The sequence below is a fragment of the Neodiprion pinetum genome, chromosome 3 (assembly GCF_021155775.2).
Source record: "Neodiprion pinetum isolate iyNeoPine1 chromosome 3, iyNeoPine1.2, whole genome shotgun sequence".
Taxonomy (NCBI): Eukaryota; Metazoa; Arthropoda; class Insecta; order Hymenoptera; family Diprionidae; genus Neodiprion; species Neodiprion pinetum.
The window spans coordinates 33,705,353-33,727,985 of record NC_060234.1 but is presented as its reverse complement, the minus strand read 5'-3'; the positions used below and the strand labels follow the sequence as shown (position 1 = coordinate 33,727,985).

At 42.7% G+C, this 22,633-nt stretch overlaps 2 protein-coding genes and 1 long non-coding RNA gene across 3 annotated transcripts; 1 reads left to right on the top strand and 2 right to left on the bottom strand.

The window, feature by feature from the left end:
* Positions 1-1,013: 1,013 nt before the first annotated feature.
* Positions 1,014-4,229, bottom strand: LOC138190672 (uncharacterized). Its single transcript, XR_011176702.1, has 4 exons — positions 4,022-4,229; positions 3,114-3,315; positions 1,499-1,606; positions 1,014-1,083 (listed from the first exon to the last, which is right to left on the bottom strand). It is a non-coding gene; the product is annotated as an uncharacterized lncRNA (long non-coding RNA).
* A 133-nt stretch (positions 4,230-4,362) lies between these two features.
* On the top strand, positions 4,363-6,916 carry Atg5 (autophagy protein 5). The gene is made up of 4 exons (XM_069134527.1): positions 4,363-4,872; positions 5,147-5,349; positions 5,555-5,877; positions 6,079-6,916. The coding sequence occupies exons 1-4, from the start codon at positions 4,717-4,719 to the stop codon at positions 6,210-6,212; spliced, it is 816 nt and encodes a 271-aa protein (XP_068990628.1). The 5' UTR covers positions 4,363-4,716; the 3' UTR covers positions 6,213-6,916.
* Positions 6,917-14,313: 7,397 nt separating this feature from the next.
* LOC124214535 (lateral signaling target protein 2 homolog) lies at positions 14,314-20,875 on the bottom strand. The gene has a single exon (XM_046616886.2). It carries the CDS (start codon positions 19,667-19,669, stop codon positions 16,736-16,738), a length of 2,934 nt encoding a protein of 977 aa, XP_046472842.1. The 5' UTR covers positions 19,670-20,875; the 3' UTR covers positions 14,314-16,735.
* Between the last annotated feature and the right edge of the window lie 1,758 nt (positions 20,876-22,633).

The window sequence follows — 22,633 nt, the reverse complement described above, 5'->3', positions numbered from 1 at the left end:
GGGAAGGGAAGGGAAGGGGAGGGGAGGGAGGGAGGGAGGGAGGGAGGGAGGGAGAGAGTGGGGGACGGATGTCGATGCGAGCCCGTTAGAGTTAATAGAGCAGTACACCCCCCCCTCCCGCGCCCGCCCGCCCTCCCTCCCTCCCTCCCGCCCGCCCTCCCACACTCCCTCCCTCCCTCCCACCACCCGCCCTCCCTTCCTCCCCCCCCTCCCTCCCGCCTCCCTCCCCTCCCCTCCCCAACCCTTCCCTTCCCCCACCCCGCCCGCCTCTACCCCTTCCCCGCCCCTCCCCCTCCCCTCCTCTGAGGAGAGGAGAGGTCCTCTCCCACGACCCACCCCGCCTGCTCCTCGTCCACCTCGTCCTCCTCCTCGTCCACCTGGTCCTCCTCCTTGTCCAGCTCGTCCTCCTCCTCGTCCACCTCCGACCACCTCGGGTAATACCTGGAATAGTAATGAATATTCTTAGTATAGGAACACATCAAAAATATTGTGTAAGGATTAATGTAATTAATCAATTAATTAATAATGTAATAAATTGTATAAGATTATTCTTGGCTACTGAATATGTGCTTGCACGAAAAATGAATTGAAATAATTTATTGTAAACGTGACAAGTTTGTAATATTTCAGATGAAATATAATTACATTTGCCATCAAATATTATAAGAATATTAATTAATCAATTAATAATATAATAAATTGTATAAGATTATTCATAGCTACTGAATATGTGCTTGCACGAAAAATGAATTGAAATAATTTATTGTAAACGTGACAAGTTTGTAATATTTCAGATGAAATATAATTACAATTGCCATCAAATATTATAAGAATATTAATTAATCAATTAATAATATAATAAATTGTATAAGATTATTCATAGCTACTGAATATGTGCTTGCACGAAAAATGAATTGAAATAATTTATTGTAAACGTGACAAGTTTGTAATATTTCAGATGAAATATAATTACAATTGCCATCAAATATTATAAAAGTGTTTTACTCACCCAGCACAAATCCTCGTCCTCCTCGTCCTCCTCCTCGTCCACCTCCGACCACCTTCAACCACCTCAGGTTATACCTTGAATAGTAATAAATATTTTCAGTATAAGAACACATCGAAAATATTGTGTAACGATTAATATAATTGAGTAATTGAGTAATTAATTAATTAATAATATAATAAATTGTATCAGCTTATTCATAGCTACTGAATTTGTGCTTGCGCGAAAAACGAATTGAAATAATTTATTGTAAGCATGACAAGTTTGAAAAATTTTGAATACAACATAATTACAATTGCCATTAAATATTATAAGAATATTCATTAATTAATTAATAATATAATAAATTGTATAAGCTTATTCGAGCTACTGAATATGTGCTTGCGCGAAAAATGAATGGAAATAATTTAATGTAAACATGACTAGTTTGAAATATTTTAGATGAAATATAATTATAATTGCCATCAAATATTATGAAAGTGTTTTACTCACCGAGCACAAATCCTCGTCCCCCTCCTCCTGAATCACCGAGATTACCCGCAACCACCCCTAACCACCCCCAACGATCACCGCCAACCACCTCGAGTTATACCTCGAATACTAATAAATATTTTCAGCATGAGAACAAATCAAAAATAATGTGTAAGGTTTAATATAATTTTTTTATCGACATATTTTACCAAAAAGATTATGAGAAGATTGTAAAGTTGTAGAAATTTTATTAGCATACTGACAGCTACTGAATTTTGGCTTGCGCGAAAAACGAATTGAAATAATTTATTGTAAACATGAACCAGGAACCACGGAGCGCTTATCCTGGAAGTCGAGAAATTTTATTAGCGGACTGACAGGTACCGAATTTGGGGTTGCGCGAAAAACGAATTGAAATAATTTATTGTAAACATGAACCAGGAACCACGGAGCGCTTATCCTGGAAGTCGAGAAATTTTGTTAGCGGACTGACAGGTACCGAATTTGGGGTTGCGCGAAAAACGAATTGAAATAATTTATTGTAAACATGAACCAGGAACCACGGAGCGCTTATCCTGGAAGTCGAGAAATTTTGTTAGCGGACTGACAGGTATCGAATTTGGGGTTGCGCGAAAAACGAATTGAAATAATTTATTGTAAACATGAACCAGGAACCACGGAGCGCTTATCCTGGAAGTCGAGAAATTTTGTTAGCGGACTGACAGGTACCGAATTTGGGGTTGCGCGAAAAACGAATTGAAATAATTTATTGTAAACATGAACCAGGAACCACGGAGCGCTTATCCTGGAAGTCGAGAAATTTTGTTAGCGGACTGACAGGTACCGAATTTGGGGTTGCGCGAAAAACGAATTGAAATAATTTATTGTAAACATGAACCAGGAACCACGGAGCGCTTATCCTGGAAGTCGAGAAATTTTGTTAGCGGACTGACAGGTACCGAATTTGGGGTTGCGCGAAAAACGAATTGAAATAATTTATTGTAAACATGAACCAGGAACCACGGAGCGCTTATCCTGGAAGTCGAGAAATTTTGTTAGCGGACTGACAGGTACCGAATTTGGGGTTGCGCGAAAAACGAATTGAAATAATTTATTGTAAACATGAACCAGGAACCACGGAGCGCTTATCCTGGAAGTCGAGAAATTTTGTTAGCGGACTGACAGGTACCGAATTTGGGGTTGCGCGAAAAACGAATTGAAATAATTTATTGTAAACATGAACCAGGAACCACGGAGCGCTTATCCTGGAAGTCGAGTTTCACCGCGTAGCGGACCCGAAGCGCGAGATCTAGGAGGTTGAGAACCCGGTACTCGAAATACGTAGCGGACCCGAAGCGCGGGATCCGGGAGGTTGAGAACCCGGTACTCGAAATTTGCGGAGCGCGACTCTTATCCGTCCGCTCTACTGCGCGGTTGTTTCCAGACTGAGGAATTCGGCTAGCTGATTTTGAATTGGTGACGTCACTTTCTGAACATCCGACATCCAAACTTTGGTTTCGACCTTTAATACTATGTATGATGATGTATGATGTATGATGTATGATGTATGATGTATGATGATATGATATGATGTATAATGATTTTAGTTTTCACATTTCATACAAGAAATACACACTTTATCTCTCCTGCCGATTCCAGACTCAAGCGGCCAGGCCCTTCGATGGTCAGCCGTTGACTGAAGATATATTCCTCAGTGAACGGGTCGGCTAATAACGCTGCCGTTCTGCGACAGTTGGATGATGAAAAATTTCGCTCGTATCTTTCAAATGTGTGTTAAAATACACTCGAAGTGTTGAGAAGCGTCGTTCCATCTCTCCCTGTCAAAAACACAAAAATCGCCGACAATCACCTTTTTAGTTCTTTAAATCAGGACACTGCGTTAAATACTATCTCGTATACGGAGCATCCATCTTATTTTGGTTAAAATTAGTTGATCCGTGATGTATCACAGTTACTCTGAATGTTTTTCCATACGAACACGTTTCGAAAAACAATTCTGCTTCTCTACTCAACGTAGATACTTCAATTTCGACTAGCTAAAACAGCGTTCCGATTCTATGCCTACGAAAATTCAAGTTCGAGAGGGCAAATGAAAAGTTGTTGGAATAATTATGAATACTAATGTTATGGAATACATCAAGCGCGTGTCGAATAGAATCCGATTTCGAAATGAATAATTCTTCGATTTTCATATTATAGCCGATTATTGTTGATAATCTATTTCGTCTCTCGGAAAATTATAAAATTTGTAGTATTCATCACGTATTAATCGTAAATGGATCATATGTATTAATATCGTTCATGGACCGCATATATATGTATACTTTTCGGTCTCTGCATCATTATCACATTTGATCTATTATCATTTATGATCTATGTATAAATTCTTCTCTCGGGTACCTATACTTTAATTAAATCACTGTATTGCTACGAATTTCGGAAGAAATTTTTTCTCATTATTGATTTCTTCTATCGCCGACAAGTCCGTAAGTACACACAGGCTAAGTACTGGCTTGGACTTACCATTGCGAAGATAGTGTTACTCGGAAGGTGAATGCAGCCAACATCATGTCGAAATCGGTAACTCTCTGATGTCCTGCAATAAGTTTTCAACTCTACTATTGGAACATCTTAGGGAGCGCAAGCGCACAACGATTTTCAGTTGCCACACCAAAGCCCATTAGGGCAACTGTTTTTATATTCCTCAATCAACGTGAGTATTAAGGTAATAAAATATAACAGAATATTATATACCTTAGTAAGCTTTACATTGAGCCGAAGATGCCACCTACCGGTAATTTTGTTTTTCAGCAAGAACCCCGGCAGAGTCAGAACGTATTCCAAGGTAAAACAGTGTACATTAGTATCCACCTAACTGCTAAGCTCTCGTGTATGTCGTGGTTACACCTCGAGCAACTCGGTCACAACTTATACCTGGGTAACTTCACAAATCCCGAGTTGAAATTGGAGATGAAAGTCGAATTGTCATGTGATAAAACGGCGATAGTCATTCCTGGAACGTATATTTTTTCCTCTACATTCGCCACCCAATTTATGCCTCGCTAGTCAGTCACTCAGTTTGCACTTGTGTCACGGCGTTAAGATAAAGTGATGGAGGGCATAACCTATTCAATAAGTGATTACCCGTCAGTGTAAGCTAGAAAGTAAGCATCAAAGGTCGACAAATTGTTCTTTAGGTTTGTCAATTAGTCGTCACCATGGCTAACGACAGAGAAGTTTTACGGGAGATATGGGAAGGCAAGGTTCCAGTCTGCTTTCAACTTGATTCAGAAGAAGTCTGTGAACTTCAGGCTCCAGCTCCTTATTATTTGATGGTCCCTAGGTTAAGTTATTTTCCTCTCTGCGTTGACAAGGTGAGTAAAATGAATCTGCACATTACACAATATCATTAAGTACAATTATCTCCAGTAACTTGAAGTTAATAGAATATTTTCGAACAATCTATACGTCTCAGGGTAGGTGTTCATTCATCAATAAATAACTCTTAACGAATTGATGTTGAGAAAATCACGCAGCTATTATCTGCATCATTATCTGTGTAAAATGTATAGACTATTGATAAGTCAAACAATATACACAGAATACACCTACTTTTTATTTCAGCTCTAGAAGTTTTGTGCATTTTAGGTTCGCAAACATTTCACGCGCCACATACAGAAGGATAAACAGGATAATGAAATGTGGTTAGAATTCAATGGAGCGCCATTGAAATGGCACCTACCAATCGGCGTATTACTTGACCTGCATGCCATAGATATTCAACTGCCTTGGAATATCACTGTCCATTTTGACAAATTTCCAGAAAATGCCATTATGCACTGTCAGAATAAGTATGAATTGCTTCTGTGTTGCTAATTTTAGTTACAGACAAGATGGAATAACTTTAAAGGGTACATGTACCATTATGATCATACATGAAATAAAATAAATTAAACCATCAACATTGTTCTACCCAATTAAATTATTGAGTGTAGTGCAAAGTTGACGTTACTGCAAAGTGGAAATTATATTTAAACCATATGCATTTGATTCTAGGGAAGTAGTGGAATCGTATTTCCTGGCCTGTATCAAAGAATCTGATGTACTGAAACACAGAGGACAAGTCGTATCTAGTATGCAAAAGAAAGATCATAATCAATTGTGGCTTGGGTTATTGAATGATAAATTTGACCAATTTTGGGCCATCAACAGGCGTCTTATGGAATCTAGCAATGACGATGGTTTCAAATATATACCCTTTAGATGTTACCTCAGTGAAGAAAAGTACATTCAAAAATTGGTGAAACCTGTTAACGAAGAGGGGCAGAGAAAAAAATTAGGCCATTTGTTGTCGGAAGTCTTTCCTGACCAAGAAAAAGGTTTGCAATTACTTTTTTTCGTTGCAAACTCGTAAATTAGTTATTGTCACTCATTCTGAAGCAGTGGTATTTATTAAATTGGTAGTGAAATCAAATTGATGAGAAGATAGTTTATGTTACTCCCAGCTGTGTATATGTATTATTTGTCTAGTATCTAAGGTATAAGGTGTAAGACTCACAAAACTTCTTTTTTTTAAACAGTGGTTGTGAGAACACATGGAATTACCCCTCTACCAGAAACACCGCTTCAATGGCTATCAGAGCATCTCAGCTATCCAGATAACTTTTTGCATTTATGTCTAATAAACTGGTCACCAGAAGTAACCTCGAAGTAGATACTGACGAAAGTATACGTGACTTGTATCTGTTCTTCTTTGTCGCACTATTTTCGATGAAAAATAGTCCGAATGCAGCATCTCGATACAATGCCATTATTGACGGAGTTTGCACACCAACGTATTGTTCATGATTTAACGTGCGATAAGGACTTGGTAAATTGTCGCGTATCAGGCAGGTACTTGTTCATTTAACTCGCTGTCGTACTGGCTACCTGTGTACAACTATGTATTGAAAATGCAAGATTAAGATCAACTCTCAGGTTTAATTCTTATAACTTTTTACGTATGAACTTTAGATTCCTCATTACAGTAACGAGCCTTAGCCAATGATATACTCGTATGGATATCTTATTTCATGATTGTTTTATGAACGATTCTTCTGATTTATATTCAATTCGCAATGGTTAAATCCAGTGATAATGAAAAACTTTTTGAAAACAAGTGAAATTATTGAATTCCGTGCGAATAAACATCGAAATTTATGGTGCTTCATATTCACTTGACACTATATTGGGGTTCAAAGTCAAGTAATCAATTGGGTATGTTTGTTTCACAATGAATTTCGGTTTACCCGAAGTAATATAGACGAAATTTTGAATGAAATTCGAATATTATACTATTGCATAAGTAATATATTTAATCATTTCTATGTATATATGTGCTGGATTTCTTATAAGTGATGAATAAAATAATTACTATGAGTTTGCCGCTATATTTTTTACTTGTATCAAAGACATAACACTACATCGCTCAACTGCTCTTACGCATTCACGTCATTTGAAGCCGTTTTCTTGATTCTTTCAATTTTACTTCTTACTTCAGTTCCCACTTCTCTTCAAGCATCGCATTCGAACTGACCACAAATTCGTTAGTAAACCGCATTAATACTTATTACTGTACGTGTGTATCGTTATCAAATTATTGAGCAAGCTGCATTTGGCTTCATTGATATCTCTCCAGCGTTTGTCGTGTTCGGCGTTGATCTCGCAACATTTTTAACAATTACTGTGTCGTTACCATTATTGCTATATTCCATTGTTTTGCGACTCGGACCAAAGCTCAGGTAATTTTGCAAGCATGGTCGGTTTTGATGTTCCTGAAATCATCAACGTTTTATTACGATCAATTTTCATTCCCTTGTGCTAATGGCAATATATTCTATAATTGGTATACGGTAAAAAAATGTCAATACCTCAAAAATAACCAGAGCTGTGTCCTGATAGCGTTTGTGAATGTCTTGGGGTCCTTTTATGTGATCCGGACATTCGTATCTTGCAGTCATCTATTAATTTACAATCGGCCAACTGTGATAACGAAATTTTACTACGTATATTTTCACCATCCTGAAGTCCAGTTTCAACTTCGATGCCGCTGTAACAAATTGTATGCCATCATCTGTGAGGAATTTTGGGAAAAAAGATAAAAATCAAAATGCGTTTTCACTGCATTCGAAAATATGTTTAAGAATCAATCCGGAATTTTCGTAAACTCCTGTCCAACCTCTTTTCGTATTGTAGCCATTCTGGCTTACCGACAGAGCATTGGTCGATAATATTGAGGCTGCGCCAACCGATGGCGCCAACCTGTGGTCGTGGCGCACGATGTGACGTTGGAATAAAAATCTGAAAGGTCTTTTCATTCAGGCGCAATTGCTGCGAGAGCTACGTTAAGATGACTTTTTATATTACACATTTTCTTTTTTCGCAGCGACTAGGGTATAATAATGACGTAAGAATATATTTTGCCGCCTCTGTCTATAATAACACGGTGTCGGAACGAAGTGGCGTAGCGTGAATCGAGACAAAAATACATTTCTAACGCTTTTGCAACGCGTAGAAACAACATTCTACCTCGACTGCAATTAAGAACAGAGCTAAGGAGCAGCATTAAGTATTAAACTAGTTACTGCAGCTGGATTATACTCCGTTATGAGAAATGCATTTCGGACTCTCCGTTGTACGTACGCTTAACAGAGTCGAAAAATATGCAATCTAACAAAGACGCTCCGCCACGTGTCACTATGATCGAATCCATTTCGCCTCCGTATTGTACGCAGGCTAACATGTGGGTTACAGGTATGTGTATTCTCGTAACGCACAGCGCTCTTCGTCGCCTTCCAGCTAATCTCCAACCGAGTTCGTTCCCTTGTTCTTACGTACGCTCTTCGTTACTCCGAACTTGTCGCCCACTGAAAGCTCTCGAGACAGCGCGGCTGTTCGAAAATAATACGGCTACTGTAAGCGAGTGCATTACACAAAGAGAATTGTAGACTCTGCGGGGAAGAGCGAAGGAGCAAAAAGTCAAGGAGGAAATAAAAGAAAAATCGGTGGTCATCTACCGCCGCAGAGAAGCCGTGGCTCGATGCCGCCGCTGCGTGTCTATACGCTGAAAATTGGCCCCGGGCCAAATCTAGTATATTCCCCCTTTGCTTTTCCACATCCGCAGAAGAGGCAACGCTGTTAACTATTATAATTACACCTACGTGCCTGCGTATTTCTATCTGCATTGCACATACGCGTTATGTATCGTTATACGGCGGCACGTTACGTGTACCTGATTTTAGGGGAAAAAAACTCGTCGGTTTTCCTCGTAAATCAATTGCTGCAACGTTTTTATTCCTAATTCTGTTCAGGAGCGGGATATGCGTTATCGAGTCGTGAAAGCATGTTAAATTAATAGCGATCAATGGATCGCGAAGGGTGGTCCATGTGCATAACGGAGAGCATTAGTCTGCTCGGTTGTCGCATTAATCTCGTGTCTAATTACCCGCACGTGTATAATGTCGGGCCAATTCTTGTTGAAGATTTTTACAGGCTGGTGTATATCAGTTGACATCTTAATAGACTGTAATATCATACGGTAGCAATAACGGCTAATAAACGAACCCTTTGTTAAGGTAGACGATTGCGTAAAAATACGTTGATTTGGTGTTACCGCACTTCCAGTTTACGTAGTGCCTAAATATTCACAATTAGCAACGGGCTGAAAGGCGAACTTGGAAATATGAAGTGAAAATATATGCAATATTCGTATTCGTTGAAAAGCTACATTCATGCAGCTGACTAGATTTTTACCGCAGATATAGGTTTTTCGCATATGCCACAAGTAGTTATTGCACAAGACAGAGGCAAAACCTACAAAGTTTGGGCAAAAAACTTACCTCAAAATTTGACATAGTACAGGATTTTTCGCGAATATTTCTACGGTAAAGCATAATAAACTGCATAAGCATGCGTCTGCAAACATGCAAGCCGAGACAGGTGCGTATTGAAAATGCGTTAGGTTTAATCTCGGATCCAAATCTGCGGTTAATTTGATAACAGTGTGACCGCACAGTGCAATTATGCACAGGTATGCGGTATAATCGTGGCCTTTGGTAACGGGTCTCAACTCTTCTAGCAACAACAATTGCGCTCTGTTTAGCGCTGCTGGTGTTGCCGTTGAGGCCAATGGCTGCTGCAGGCTGCCGCTACAGTAACTCCGCGTACGCTCTGTGGCTGCAACCATCTGGTCTGCAATTGCTTTCGCTTGCAACCATTCTCGATAAGGAACACAATGCCCGCTACTACGCTCCGTAAATCTCTTTTGTTTTTTTTTATTTTTTTTATTTTATTACATATGTCTTTTATTATTTTATTTCCATCTTTTTCTAGTTTGACGTAGACTGCACCAAGCCGGGAGTGCATTTAACATTCGCATTCGGTGCAAATGTGCACAAGCACACATATACATATATCCTACGTGCCTGGGTCCCGAATGTGCATCGTGAAGTAGTCGTGCCTGCCAGTCGTGCATATAGATATAATATATATTGTGGTATTATATATAGGTAAATACGGAGTAAACCTATAAGAGAAGAAATCGTTGTAAATCTTGGACGGCTGGTTGGTGTTCCTGCATTGATTGGCCAAAAATACCTATAACAGCATACAAAATTTTAATATATGTAGCATTCTGGCTAGTACTAGCACACATATGTGAGTATAAGGTAACTCAATCGGGTTATACACGCTTTCCCATTTGAATAACGAGCGTGGAACGGTACGCCTTTTCCCACGTCAAATTCCTGTGAATCGAGAAAACCGTTAAGGCCTTCGTAGGGAAGCCTTAAAAGGTTTGTAATTTTCTCTTCAAAATTTATTAACGAATATTATTTCAGAATATTTATCGGAGAAATCGTAAGGTTCTGTGTTAATATGACGCATAATAAAGTAACGATATCTCATCGCGGTATTTGAAGTAAATCACTATCGCAGTTCATTTCCTAAATTGATTAAGGAATTGATTAAATAAGAAAAACGCTGCGCTAATTCATCAGTGAACACGTGAATGTATAACCTCAATATATTTTTATGCTATGAAATTTTCACAGAGTTTTGATTTTGGCACGCCAACTTTCAAAGTAGATGATATAATTTTTGATTAGCATATGTTAATATACTATAATTAGATCGGTTTGCAATTGTTACCCCAATAATTAATTTTGAGAGTTTATCACTGAATAAAACCACTGTCGAGCTTTGAGGCTGTGAATTTATGTAGGGCTTCTTCTCTGGTATTTAATCGTAAATAAACAATAAGAGCAATCACAGCTTATAATAACAGCCTGCTCATTGCACGTCGGACGGCAAGTCTGACGTATTGACTTCGTCTTGACTTGAGAGAACTTGCGCAAGTCCCCAACTGCGCTTATACCTTTGCGTAACAGAATAACTATGCGCGTGGTTTATACACATTGCATACCTTGCCCCGTTTCTATCATCATCATCATCATCATGTGCCTACTCGTTGCGTGCTAGCAAACATATTACGCCCGTGCGAAAACGGGACAATTAGGCGTCCAAATATGCGGCAGAGCTACCGTCACGGATCGCGATTAGTGATGAGAAACGTCCCGAAAGCATTGCTATTCCGTAGAGTAATTCGCAATCACACATCTCAACGTACCTGTGAAATTGGACAATATATGTAGAATATACTGGACACGTGCGTTTTCCAATACGCAGACACGTATCAATCTCAGAGAACAATGCGTGAATGCTGCAGATATATTACGAAAAAGACCGAATAAGAGTGTCTTGTGTATCAAGACCCTCGGTAGGCTCGCGCCAAGTATATTTAAAAATGATAAAATTTTTATTTACTCGCGAGCCGATGCATCAAGAGACTCAGTAGAGTCACGCACTGGTTGTGAGTACGTTGAAAAAAAAAATTCACGCACAAGCCGACGTAGTCTCTTTAGCGTGAAGAGAAGCCTACGGCCAATACGGCGAAAATATTATCACATATTTCTCCCCTTTGACGATTAATGGCGAAATTGGAGAATTTTAGAACGTGGGTATCTAATCAATGGATCTATTTCAATGAAATCAGTGAACGGAGAGCTGAGATATACTCCGAAGAATTTTCGTCTCCGTCGTCTTCAGACCACTTTCGCTTGAAAGTTGTACGAGCATAAAGATAACATAGAAAGGTACCGCTCTATGCCAAAGTTATATGGAGACAGAAACAAGAGCGCGTGTCAATCTAGCTATATTTGGTCGATGGAATAAGAGAATTGCAGTATGAGTATAAAAATGATGTAGAAAGTCACTCGACCCATACGAAACTTACATGGAGACGAAAATAAAGCGATACTACGGTCCAGTTATGATAACACGGTGGTGTGGTACACGACTTAATTTTGGAAACAATTCATCAGCATTTTTCGACATTCTTCATTTTATACAAAGTAGTAGCTCACCAAGTAGGTGTTCCGAATTTTTTATTAGTCCCTAATTGTTGGTTTTTCGTGTCGATTTCTTATTTTTGCAAAGAAGTTACGTTGCACTTAGTAATAAAGATATCGATTACAGTATTTTTTGCAGATAAGGGTATCATTACTGGTACTCATTTCAGTATAGACCGTCATTTTGGTGGTTTTTAAGTTGCCAAGTAAACTTTTTTTGGTAGATTTCAATATAACGTATTAGGCGCAAGGTTTTTGCACCCGAGGTGCTTTTTGGTGAAAATGTTCTACCGTCCTTGTTGATTTTTCAAATCATCGTACCAGTCCACGGCAGTGGCAGGTTGACGTCTTTTCACAACACGTTGCAAATCCTCCTGGCGCGGTATCAGCAGCCGCTCTGCCGCAATTGGAAGCGGTATTCGTATCAGGAATTTTTATCTGCCGGGATTTGTAATGAAAAGAAATAAAAATAATCTCACAATTAGTTAGCAGCCGGTCAACTTTACTGAGAATTGACGCAATCAAACGCGCGTGCAAAAACGACGATGCGAATATGCGATAACGACCGACGACGAGTCGACGAGGCCGAAGCATCGCGAAATGACTCACGATATCTGCAGCCTTGTGATTAATATCTATGCCGTTTACTGTCTCCGCGGTACCGTGAGATTCGCGTATGACATCAAGGAAAATAATTATAACCATAGTCGGCTTCCCATTGTTAGCTGTGGTCAGTTCCCAAGGATAATTTAACAATGCGGGCGCGATAACTGAATTATAATTTCATATTGCGTTCAAGTTCGGTTCACTCCGCGGGTTCTTGACTAAATTTATTGTGTGTCACCGAAGGTTTGTTAGCAAAATCCGGACACAATATCATCTACCTCATTTCCTGTGTAATCGAAAAGCTCTGGTATTCTGCGGGTTATTCTGTTCCCGATCAGGGCTTGCAGCGATGGTTGATGCTTTTTTAACCATCGTACTGTATTTCATTTCCAGAAATACTGTTAAGAATAATTTGCTTCAATATTCGTACTCGTTAGAGAGAGCGGCAATCATTAACTAGTCCGTTACATTCGACATATACTGTAACGAGTATGTATGCATAGGTGTACATAGGTATATGCTCGAAGTGGTATACCTACAATGATATTGCCGTCTCGATTATATTATTTCACAATCAGTGGAAAATGTGATGGATTCCCAACCGCGCACCCGCGTCTAATGGAATATTTTTCTGTAAGCCTGACAAACGAATAACCGGTTCACTTTTGTTTTTCTATATCCAGAAAAGGCAACGAGAATTTATCTGATTTCCTCTAATCGAAAACAGCGTCATCTGACAAGAATTTCTTGTTAAGCTGATAGTTGACAATGATACACCGATGGCGATACGCGAGTTATTACATTGCGTCATCAATGAGTACAGGGAGCACTCTCAACACCTAGGCATAAAACTAGCGTAGTCAAACCTACGAATATATATTGTTATTATAGATTCACCCATGTAATTTATGGTAACTTATTATACGTTTATTTAGCTGACAATGAAGTCAGTCTTCGTCGTGGTGTGCCCGTGCGATATCAGGGAACAATGACCTACGAAAAATTGTCACTAAAAACGCGAGATTCTATTTTTTGACTTGTGACACACGAGTTAGAAGGGATTACGCACAAAAATATTTTAGTACTTCCTGTGTGAGGCGTGACGTTGCGGACGCGGTAATGCTGGTGTTTCACTGGTAAACATGAACTTTGTTAATTCGGCTTAATTGAACCAGCATCTTGTACCTCTACACCAGATTTTTTGTGGTAGGCCATTAGCTGGACTTTAGTAGCCGTGCCCAGAACGAAGAAGGAAAACTGTAATGATTAAACAGCGGAATGTAAATTAATCAATTATACATTTGTTTAAAAATAATCTCTTATATTTGCTTCCAGGATCAGTAAATTTTTTTATATAATACACTATTAATTATACAATAGATATTTTTCGAATGTACAAAAAATTAATTGCTTGCCGATGAATCACGTTATAAAAATGATATTTTATGTATTGATATGCGGACAATATACACTCGTGTGAACGTGAATTGTTCAATAGTAAATATAGAATATTATTTGTATTTATGTTTAATAGAATATCAGTAGGCGCCTGAAACTCTCAACTGCAAAAATTTAGAATACATGTATCATTATCGTTTAACTAATTAGTCAATTAAATTACTGTTCGATATCACACCTTGAGCTGCCTTCGGCAAAGTTTATAGAATTGTTGCGGCCTTTTTTGCTTCGCTTTTCTTTTGTTCTATTTTCCGTATTCCGTTTTGTTTTTGCAAAAATTAGGCACAAAGATTTTTGTCAGTGAAAAATTTCAGAGGCACGCGCTCTACATTCTTGCTATAACAATTGAACTCCTGTATTAAAATATAATTTTGATAAATATAAATCTAGATCTTTTTATTACTCAATCGCTTAGTATATATATATATATATATATATATATATATTGCTCTAGTATTAGACTCTGGAGGCTGTACAACCGGTAATATAGATACTGATCATTCATCACATATACATAATTAAGATTTACATTATTATTTTCTTTTGTCAGTCATTCAACAATACTATTTTTTTTTTATTGAGTAAGGATTATGGCGTTATTCAACTATTATGGCTTAAATTTACATGATTTCTCTTCCCTTTCTTTTCTTATACAATATAATAGCTTTCTTATCAAGAGTGTTTCAAGTTTTTAATTTAAAAATTTCTATAAAGGCCTCTGTTATTATGATTTTCCCTGTATTACATAAGGCATGATGCACACTTGATTAGTCGACATGGATTAAAAATTTTATTATGAACACGATACGTCAATAATTTATGCACTCTTACTAAATTCGTAAAGTTTAAATCTAACGATACGACAGTTTCTAAGGCACAGGTATTGAATATATATATATACACGTGTGTGTTTATGTGTATATATTCATATAAATACACCCTATAATCGACATATTATATAACTTACATTGGACCATCGTGATATTTCGTGTACTGGTATTTCAATTGTTTTGTTTTCTAGGCTGTGTACCAGTACTAAAGTTATTTTCAAACAGGCACTATGTGTATAATAATTAGAGATGCCACGAATATTCGGCTACTATTCGGTATTTGCCCTATTCAGCCACTTTTTTTTTTAATATTCGGTACTCGGCCGAATACTGAATACCAAATTATGAGAAAAACGCACATATTACTAAAAAAATGTATCTTTTTTTATAACAAATTATTGCTTCAATACTAAAAATCTATCAGTGGTAGGTTGCGATGAATGAAAACCATTTTTTCAGCATTGGTTGGTAGGAAACGATTGCGCTTGTCGTCGTAAACAATACCAGCTTCTGAAAATAGCCTCTCACTATAAACACTACTGCCAGGAGACGATAGATATATAAATCTTAGCGAATTTTGTCAGGCTTGGATACTGTTTTGCGTTTGCTGACCACCACTTGTAAGACTCGTGACCTGTCACGCGCGATATGCACACATCTTACGCCGAAAGTTGGCTATTCGGTATTCGGCCAAATCACTATTCGTCACATCTCTAATAATAATTGTGAAATGTTCAATAAATTGGTGTATTTTGTAACTAAACTATTAATAGCAATAATAGTATCAATAATAGCAATATAATGAATAATTGTGATATTAATAATAATAATAAAATAATTCAACATGCTTTTACGTATTTACATTATATGTACAGAATTGCGTTTAAAAAAATACACATTAACCATTAGATAAATTTTACGTGGAAGCGGTTCTTTGAGCAATTGAATTCGTCCTAATTTGGCGACGCTTATAAAGGTATAGTGTTAAACAGATGTTTATATACCTATATATATACCAGAGTTGGAATAAAATTAATTCACAGAAGTTGAGCTTTGAGTCGCAATTTCTTTGGGTTTTTATAGATCGCGTTGTATGATGCAGCAGTTCGGAAACTCGCCTCGCGGTCACGTATCTGTCGAACGGCTTAGAAATATCTATCTGACATAATTTAGTAATTATAGATTGTGCGACGTATATCGGCCTTTGGCGACCTTTAAACGGCCTAGCTGATGTACTTGGCTGATCTGAGATAAAGAAGCAATCGTAAGTCGCTCTTCGAAGTGCAGGGCGAGATAGAGTAGCGTTGTTAACGAGAACCACGACGGCGCTAAGGTAATGCTAACATTTTCTCCCGCCTTTCGCACATATTGTAATCTCGGTTTGATCCACTAATCGTATAAGAGTTTAATCTTCGTTACCGATCTTATCAATTCCCAAGATTGGTGACGTTGTCGAGTTCGAGCGACAGGACGGTGGTTTCATACGTGATAGAACTCACGTCTTCTCATTAAAACATGTTATTAGAGGCGGTCGTAGTTTCGCCTGCTCATACACATACCGTCGCATACGATACCCATACGAAATGCGGACCACGCGTGTACTTTCGTGCCACCTGCGGCCAACCGAACGACGTCGTTTAGCATTTCTAATCGTCCCGAACAGCCACCAACCGCGTTTCGTTTCGGTTTGGATAGAAATCGGTCACGACTGATCGTTGCTCATCGCAGATTAAACCTTCAGAGGGTCGCCGGCCTGGCTCTTTTAGGAGTCAGCGAATAACTCGGAAATTCCACCGAACGTTTCGACTATTTATATACCTAAATTATATCTCTGAAAAATACCGAACGTCAAGGGAATAGCGCCGGCCCTCCAAAGGCTAAAAGCTGCGCGTGAGTAGTTACGTGTAATGCGGCGCCGTAGGATATCGCACAAAGGCGCTGCCCACCTGCGATACGTCGGAGTAAAGGCCTTGCGCGGGGGTTCCCCACGAGATCGGTACTCTAAGGCTCAACTCTAGGGCGTAACCTTCGCCGTTCCTGTTTCCGGCCCCGTTGTTACTATTCAAATTGCAAACGCTCTGGCAATTGTTATTGTTATTGTACTGATGCGTAAAACCGTTGAACAAAACTTGATCTTCGATGGGTTTTGCGATGGGATTGTCCAGGTAGGGTTTGAAGAGGATGGCGTCACGCTTCGTCGCGGTTACGGAGGGTGGAGCGGACGGGACTGCCGGGGGCGCCGGAGGGGTTGGGACGGTGCTGGTAACAGGTTCGACTTGGGAGGCGAGGTCTGGTATACCTTTACGTTTGACGAGACAGAGGGGCGCGTCTTGGGGCGCCGCGTTTTCATCCTCGGTATGCGGGCGCAATCTTTTCGGTGAAGTAGCGTAGCCGCAGCAGGACAAGGTGCAGGATCTTTTCAGCGGCGAAGAGGATCCCGGCGACGATACGATATGCTCCATGTTTTCTGAATCGTAGCACGAAGCGGAACATCCTTGCTTCGAAACCAGCGACATTTCCGACGAATCGTGAGTCGACACGGCGTAGCAGGATTGAATTCTGTTGTAGCTGCAAACGGTGCTTTCGGAGATCCTTAGAGATTCCTGGGAGTAGGAGGCAACGTTGTCGGCGCAACAGGAAAGCGTGCATCGTCGCGGCCCCGAGGTTGAGCTCAACAATATTTCCGATGTTTCGGCGGAGACAAAGTGCGAGGGCTGCCTTGGACGGGGAGAAACCGGGTCCGGACTGTAGCAGCAGTAGGGATCAACTGAGGTCTGTTCCAGCGGCGATAATCGTGGGACGTCGTTGAGATCGGCGGGTGCGGTATTGGTCCGAAGATCGATCGGCGAGTCGGCGGAGGAAAGAGGACTGAGTCTCTGCCTGGATATACCGCCGCGCAAAGCGATCTCACCCCTGAGTTCGGTCTCCTGGGAGAGCCATTTTTGTACCTGACGCCTATTGATACCAAATTTACGGGCAGTGGCGCGTTGGTTTCCAGCGACACCGGCGTCGCGGTGGAAGGCGTCGAGAACGTCGAGCTTGAATCGCAGCGAGAAGGAACGTCGTCGGGCAAGGTCGTTGGAGGGGGCCAGCGTCGTTGCCGTCGAGTAGTCTAGGGCGTCCGTCTCGCTGTCGGAGCTCGTGGTCGAGTGCCCCGAGCTCAAGGGGCCCCGAGAACTATGCGGACTCGGTAGGCTTTGCGCGGGGCTCGAGGGACCCGAGCGAAACACCCCTTCCAAAGGGGGGCTGCTCCTGACAGACGACAGGCATTGTATCGGGGCCGAAGAGGGCAACGCAGGTGGCTGGACGAGATCGACGTATTCGCCGTCCCCCGGCGGGTGCGAATGCGTTTGCGATACATGACGATGACGATGATGATGCTGGTGCTGGTGCTGAGGCTGCGGCTGTTGACGATGAATCTGTGCGAGCGTGTGCGTGCGAGGCTGCTGATGCTGCCGGTGCGGTTCTGGATAGGCCTGCGGACGCGCGATTGCTTGGCGTAGCGACGCAACGCTGTTCCCGTCCTTGTTTGCGTTCCCGGAATTCTCGTTCGCCTCGGCTGCGCCGCCGGCTCCTCCGTCATCCCGGGTTGCCTGTGTCCGTAGGGGACTCGTGCGTGATACCTCCGAGTGAACGGCTGCGGTGGTGGCGTGATGCGGCGGTGACAAGCCGCGGGGAGGCAAGGGCGACAGGGCCGAGCGGGAACTCGGGCGCCCGGTCGGCTGGTCCCGCGGATCGCACGGCCCTGGCGCCGCGTCGGCTGCCACCGTCGCCGCCGCGTCTAGGCTGGCTGGCTCGTTCTTAATCGTTACTGCAGGCGATATTTGACTCCCGATATCGCGCTCCGTAGCCGAGATGGCTGGGAAATTCTCGTGGCAAATATTATGCGGGTTATACCTGTGAACCGGGGAGCGGTTATACCTCGACGATGATGCCTGTTGGTAGGTATTGACGTCGGGCGATCCCTCGTCGTACGAAACTACGGAGTCGAACTTGTAGCTGCTGTTCGCCATGTAGTAGCCGCTCCGTTCGTCCGATCGGGACGGCGAGACGTAGGTTGCGTGGCTCGCGGATGTTTCGGAACGACCAGCGTCGAGAAACTCCGGACGGGTGGTAGCTAGCAAGTGCTGTTGCAGGGCGTTGTTGTTGCTCACGGGCGATAACGTAGCGTTACCGTTGTTGTCGTTGTCATTGTTATCGTGGTCGTTGTTGTTGTTAATGTTGCTATCATTGTTATTATTATTCCCATTTAGCGCAGCCACGGTACGCGGACTGGGGTAACGGGGCGAAGCGGGGCAGTGCTGCCTAAGGGGGGGCCCTTGTTGCGCCGGTGGAAGAGACAACTCTTCGTCGCCATGCAGTCTGGCGCGACTTAGGTTCAAGGCCGGCGCTGGAGCCGTGGCCGCCGCCTCTCGAGGGCCCTCGGATCCCGGGGCCCCGGAAATCGTGGAATTCCCCAAGGAGTGACCGTGAGATGAAGTACGTCCCGGCAGGGCCGAATCGACACAGCTGGATCGCAGGCTGTCCTCGCACTGCAACCACTTTTGTATCTGCCTGCGATGAATCCCGTACTTCCTGGCCGTCGCCCGCTGATTGCCACGGCAGTCGATGTCGTTCCTGTACGAATCTAGGACCTTAAGCTTGAACGCGGGTGCGAAAATCCGTCTGCTCCCCATCACACCCACGGTTTTTCGAATGCCGCCGCTGCCGCTGCTGCTGCTGCTGCTACTGCTGCTGTTGCTGTTGCTGTTGGTCTGCTGATGTTTCGTCACCATTTTAACACAGTTCTCTTCGTCGGTCGCGGTCAGGCCGTCGGCGACGCCATGCGCCATAATTAACGAATCACTTATCCGAGACTACTCCTCACGAGACACTTTACACAGAACGGATAAGCACTGGCAATCCTTAACCACCACGTAACATTGCACGGAGCGGCAAGCGCGCGGAGTTCCTTTTGGGTCTTTGGAGATGCCGTAACTAATTTTCATCCCCACCACCATCGCCAGCGCTCCGCAGCACCGCTCGGGCTCTCCGATCCCCTCTGTGCCTGTCGGCCCTCTCCTCGCCCCGCTCTTCGACCGAGCCGTGTGTCCCCCTCCGCCGTCCCCCTCGGCCGCCCTCCTCTACAGGCCTCGACACGGCCGCCACTACCAGTCATTCCGACCGACCGGCACAAGAACCCTCGTAGGCGCCCCCCTTTCACACCTCAGCGCCGTAAAACTCCGCCATTTTGTGGCCTCACTTCCGTTAATGACGCGCGGGAAACACTGCCCGCGGCGCCATGTTGTCTGCCTCGGTCTGTGCGCCGAGAGCGCGAGAGAGACTCTCGCCGTCCCTCGATTTCGTTGCGACGTATCCGATCCTCCTGCCACCCGACGACGCTTACTTGACTTTTGACCCGTGCTTTCCTCACCCAGATAACAATACCTTCCGCAAACCCCCCCCCCCTCATTCAAGATTCGCGTTCGTCGGGGCGTCAACGCTCCCGTTGTCGTTTGCACGTCTAATCGTTCGAATGAAACTCCGAACGGAAAGCGAGTACGAGAGGGATAGATTTAGAGTGAGAGAGAGAGAGAGAGCATGGGGAGCGCAAAATGTACATACGCGTAGATGGGCGAGAGGGAGATGCGTGAAAGAGAGAGGATCGAACTCCGAGGCGGAATACAGCGAGCGAGCAAGAGAAGACGCGAGCCGACGCACAGTAGAGTTTCTCATATGCGGTATAGAATGAGATCATCTTGTTTTTGTGGACTGAGCCGGCAGTTAACAAGTTTAGCTCTCGGACGTTGCCAGATCTCGGCACGTAGGCGACGCGAAACTCTAGCGTGGCGCAAGCCGTCGCGATTTTCCGATCGCGACTATCTTCGCGTCGGTTAAATACCGGCCCGCGATAACGCATCCGGCGTACGCGTTTATCTCGGCGCGTGGTCGATGTCTAATCGGCCCGCGTTAACGCCGACAAAAACTCATATCCCGATTCGTCCTTGGGCGACGCGTTCGGCGCGGCGGCGGACGTGGCAACGTCGGAGTTCCCCTTCTTTGTCCGTCGCTGGTCTTGCCAGACAGGGTGTCGCCAGCTCGGACGACCCGGCCGACGGAACGGAGCCTTGCGGTGACGAGGGGAGTCAGGGGAAGGGGGCATCGCCTGCCACACGGCGCGGTGCGGCGTAGGATCGGTCGAGGACCTACATTCATGCTCGGCCATGTTTGAAAACTTGCGTCCGGCTGGAATGTGGCCTCCGGGGCCCTCGAGGGCCTGATCGGGGTCCGCGGGGATGGCGGGGGACAGGTTAGGCTCGGGCGAAGGGAAGGGGGGGGGGAGGAAGGGCAGGAGAGGATCGAAGGGGGGGCCCACCCGCTCGGTCGTCCCTTGGCGCCCCAAATGGGCGAGTAACCAGAGACGCGCCTGTGGCGACCGCGCCAGACTTCTCGGCGCCGAAATAATATACCCGAGACTCTATGTACAACAGCGTCTTGACTGTATCTACTATACGGCTCTTTGCGTGCACTGGACGTAGGGATACGTGTATGGTTGTGAAACGAAAGCAACCACAGTGCGATAAACATGCGCTCATTCTTCACACAATTTCTATATGTTGTTCGTGTACCTTATCTTATCGTCCGCATAGATGAATAGGCGTTGCTAGTTTCCTATTGAAAACTGTACACTGTGCAGCCATATCTGCCCGCCGCTCAGTGTGGTATTTCGATTAAACGGTAAAATCTCGGATGTCCAAACGCCGGAGTCATGGCTTCGGCACGGAAAATACACGACGATCTGCCCATCAGGCTCGAGCTGTACTTTTACTATTTCCCGTTTTCGTTATACGTATAATACGTATGTAACCGCGTACGGATAATCAATACTCGGAAACACCCGAGGAAACACCCGATTGACTCGCCTTACCGACTGACGACTACGCAACTTGTTTGATTTACTACTTACCTTCGCGTTCGCGGTAATGCAGAATCTTCCGAGTACAGATCAAATGTACGAAAAGGTTACGCGACGTCTTTCTACCACAGAGAAACCTTTATTCCCCCGAAGTCAACGCGATATCACTTGTATCAATCTTATAGCATTTTCCATCAGTTTGAATGTGGGAATGTACAGGAGTTGCCACATGACACGATATATGTATATAGTATATATGCATAATATATATATGTATATATATATAATGCCAAGCGTACAAGTATCCATGTAGGAGGATGCAGCTTCTCAACAATAAACTGGTCGAGTGTTTCTCTGTGTTATTCGAAAAGTTTTGAATGCTTTAAAAATTACCCAATATCTTTGCGCTTGTCCGCAGAAAAACATTTTCTCCATCTAAATTTTACCTAATTGTTATTTAGAGTTAGTTAATTACTTTATACGGTTCTTGAAATGTGACTTTTTCCTGGTTAATAAGAAATCGCATATATTAAACTGATACCCACCTCGGTAGTTTCGTTGTCCGAATTACACCCACAGATGTTTCATATAGATAAAACTCATTACAATTATAGTGAGATAGAAACATGATTATAAATATCAGTCACGTGATTCTAATGTGCAAGTACAAATTACGACACGTGCACAGCGGTTTATATTATCCGATCACCTTATCCGTTTACGTGCGTATATTTGTATGAGGAATAGATATAATATGCGCGTAAGCTTGTAGAAGTTCGTATGCCTGTTAAAAAAGACACAGTGGAGCATTATTAGTACATGATTTCTGTAACGTGCCGTCAATATTTATATCGTGATTGCTTCGGTCTTCTGTAAAACTTACAATTAGTGAAAATTTTAA

What these genes read in the sequence shown, in the direction of transcription:
- Atg5 (XM_069134527.1), top strand. Translation starts at nt 4,717, where the DNA reads ATGGCTAACGACAGAGAAGTTTTACGGGAGATATGGGAAGGCAAGGTT. An exon ending in ATTATGCACTGTCAGAATAA is followed by an intron (nt 5,350 to 5,554) that starts GTATGAATTGCT and finishes ATTTGATTCTAG; the next exon opens with GGAAGTAGTGGAATCGTATT. An exon ending in CTTTCCTGACCAAGAAAAAG is followed by an intron (nt 5,878 to 6,078) that starts GTTTGCAATTAC and finishes TTTTTTAAACAG; the next exon opens with TGGTTGTGAGAACACATGGA.
- LOC124214535 (XM_046616886.2), bottom strand. Translation starts at nt 19,669, where the DNA reads ATGGCGCATGGCGTCGCCGACGGCCTGACCGCGACCGACGAAGAGAAC.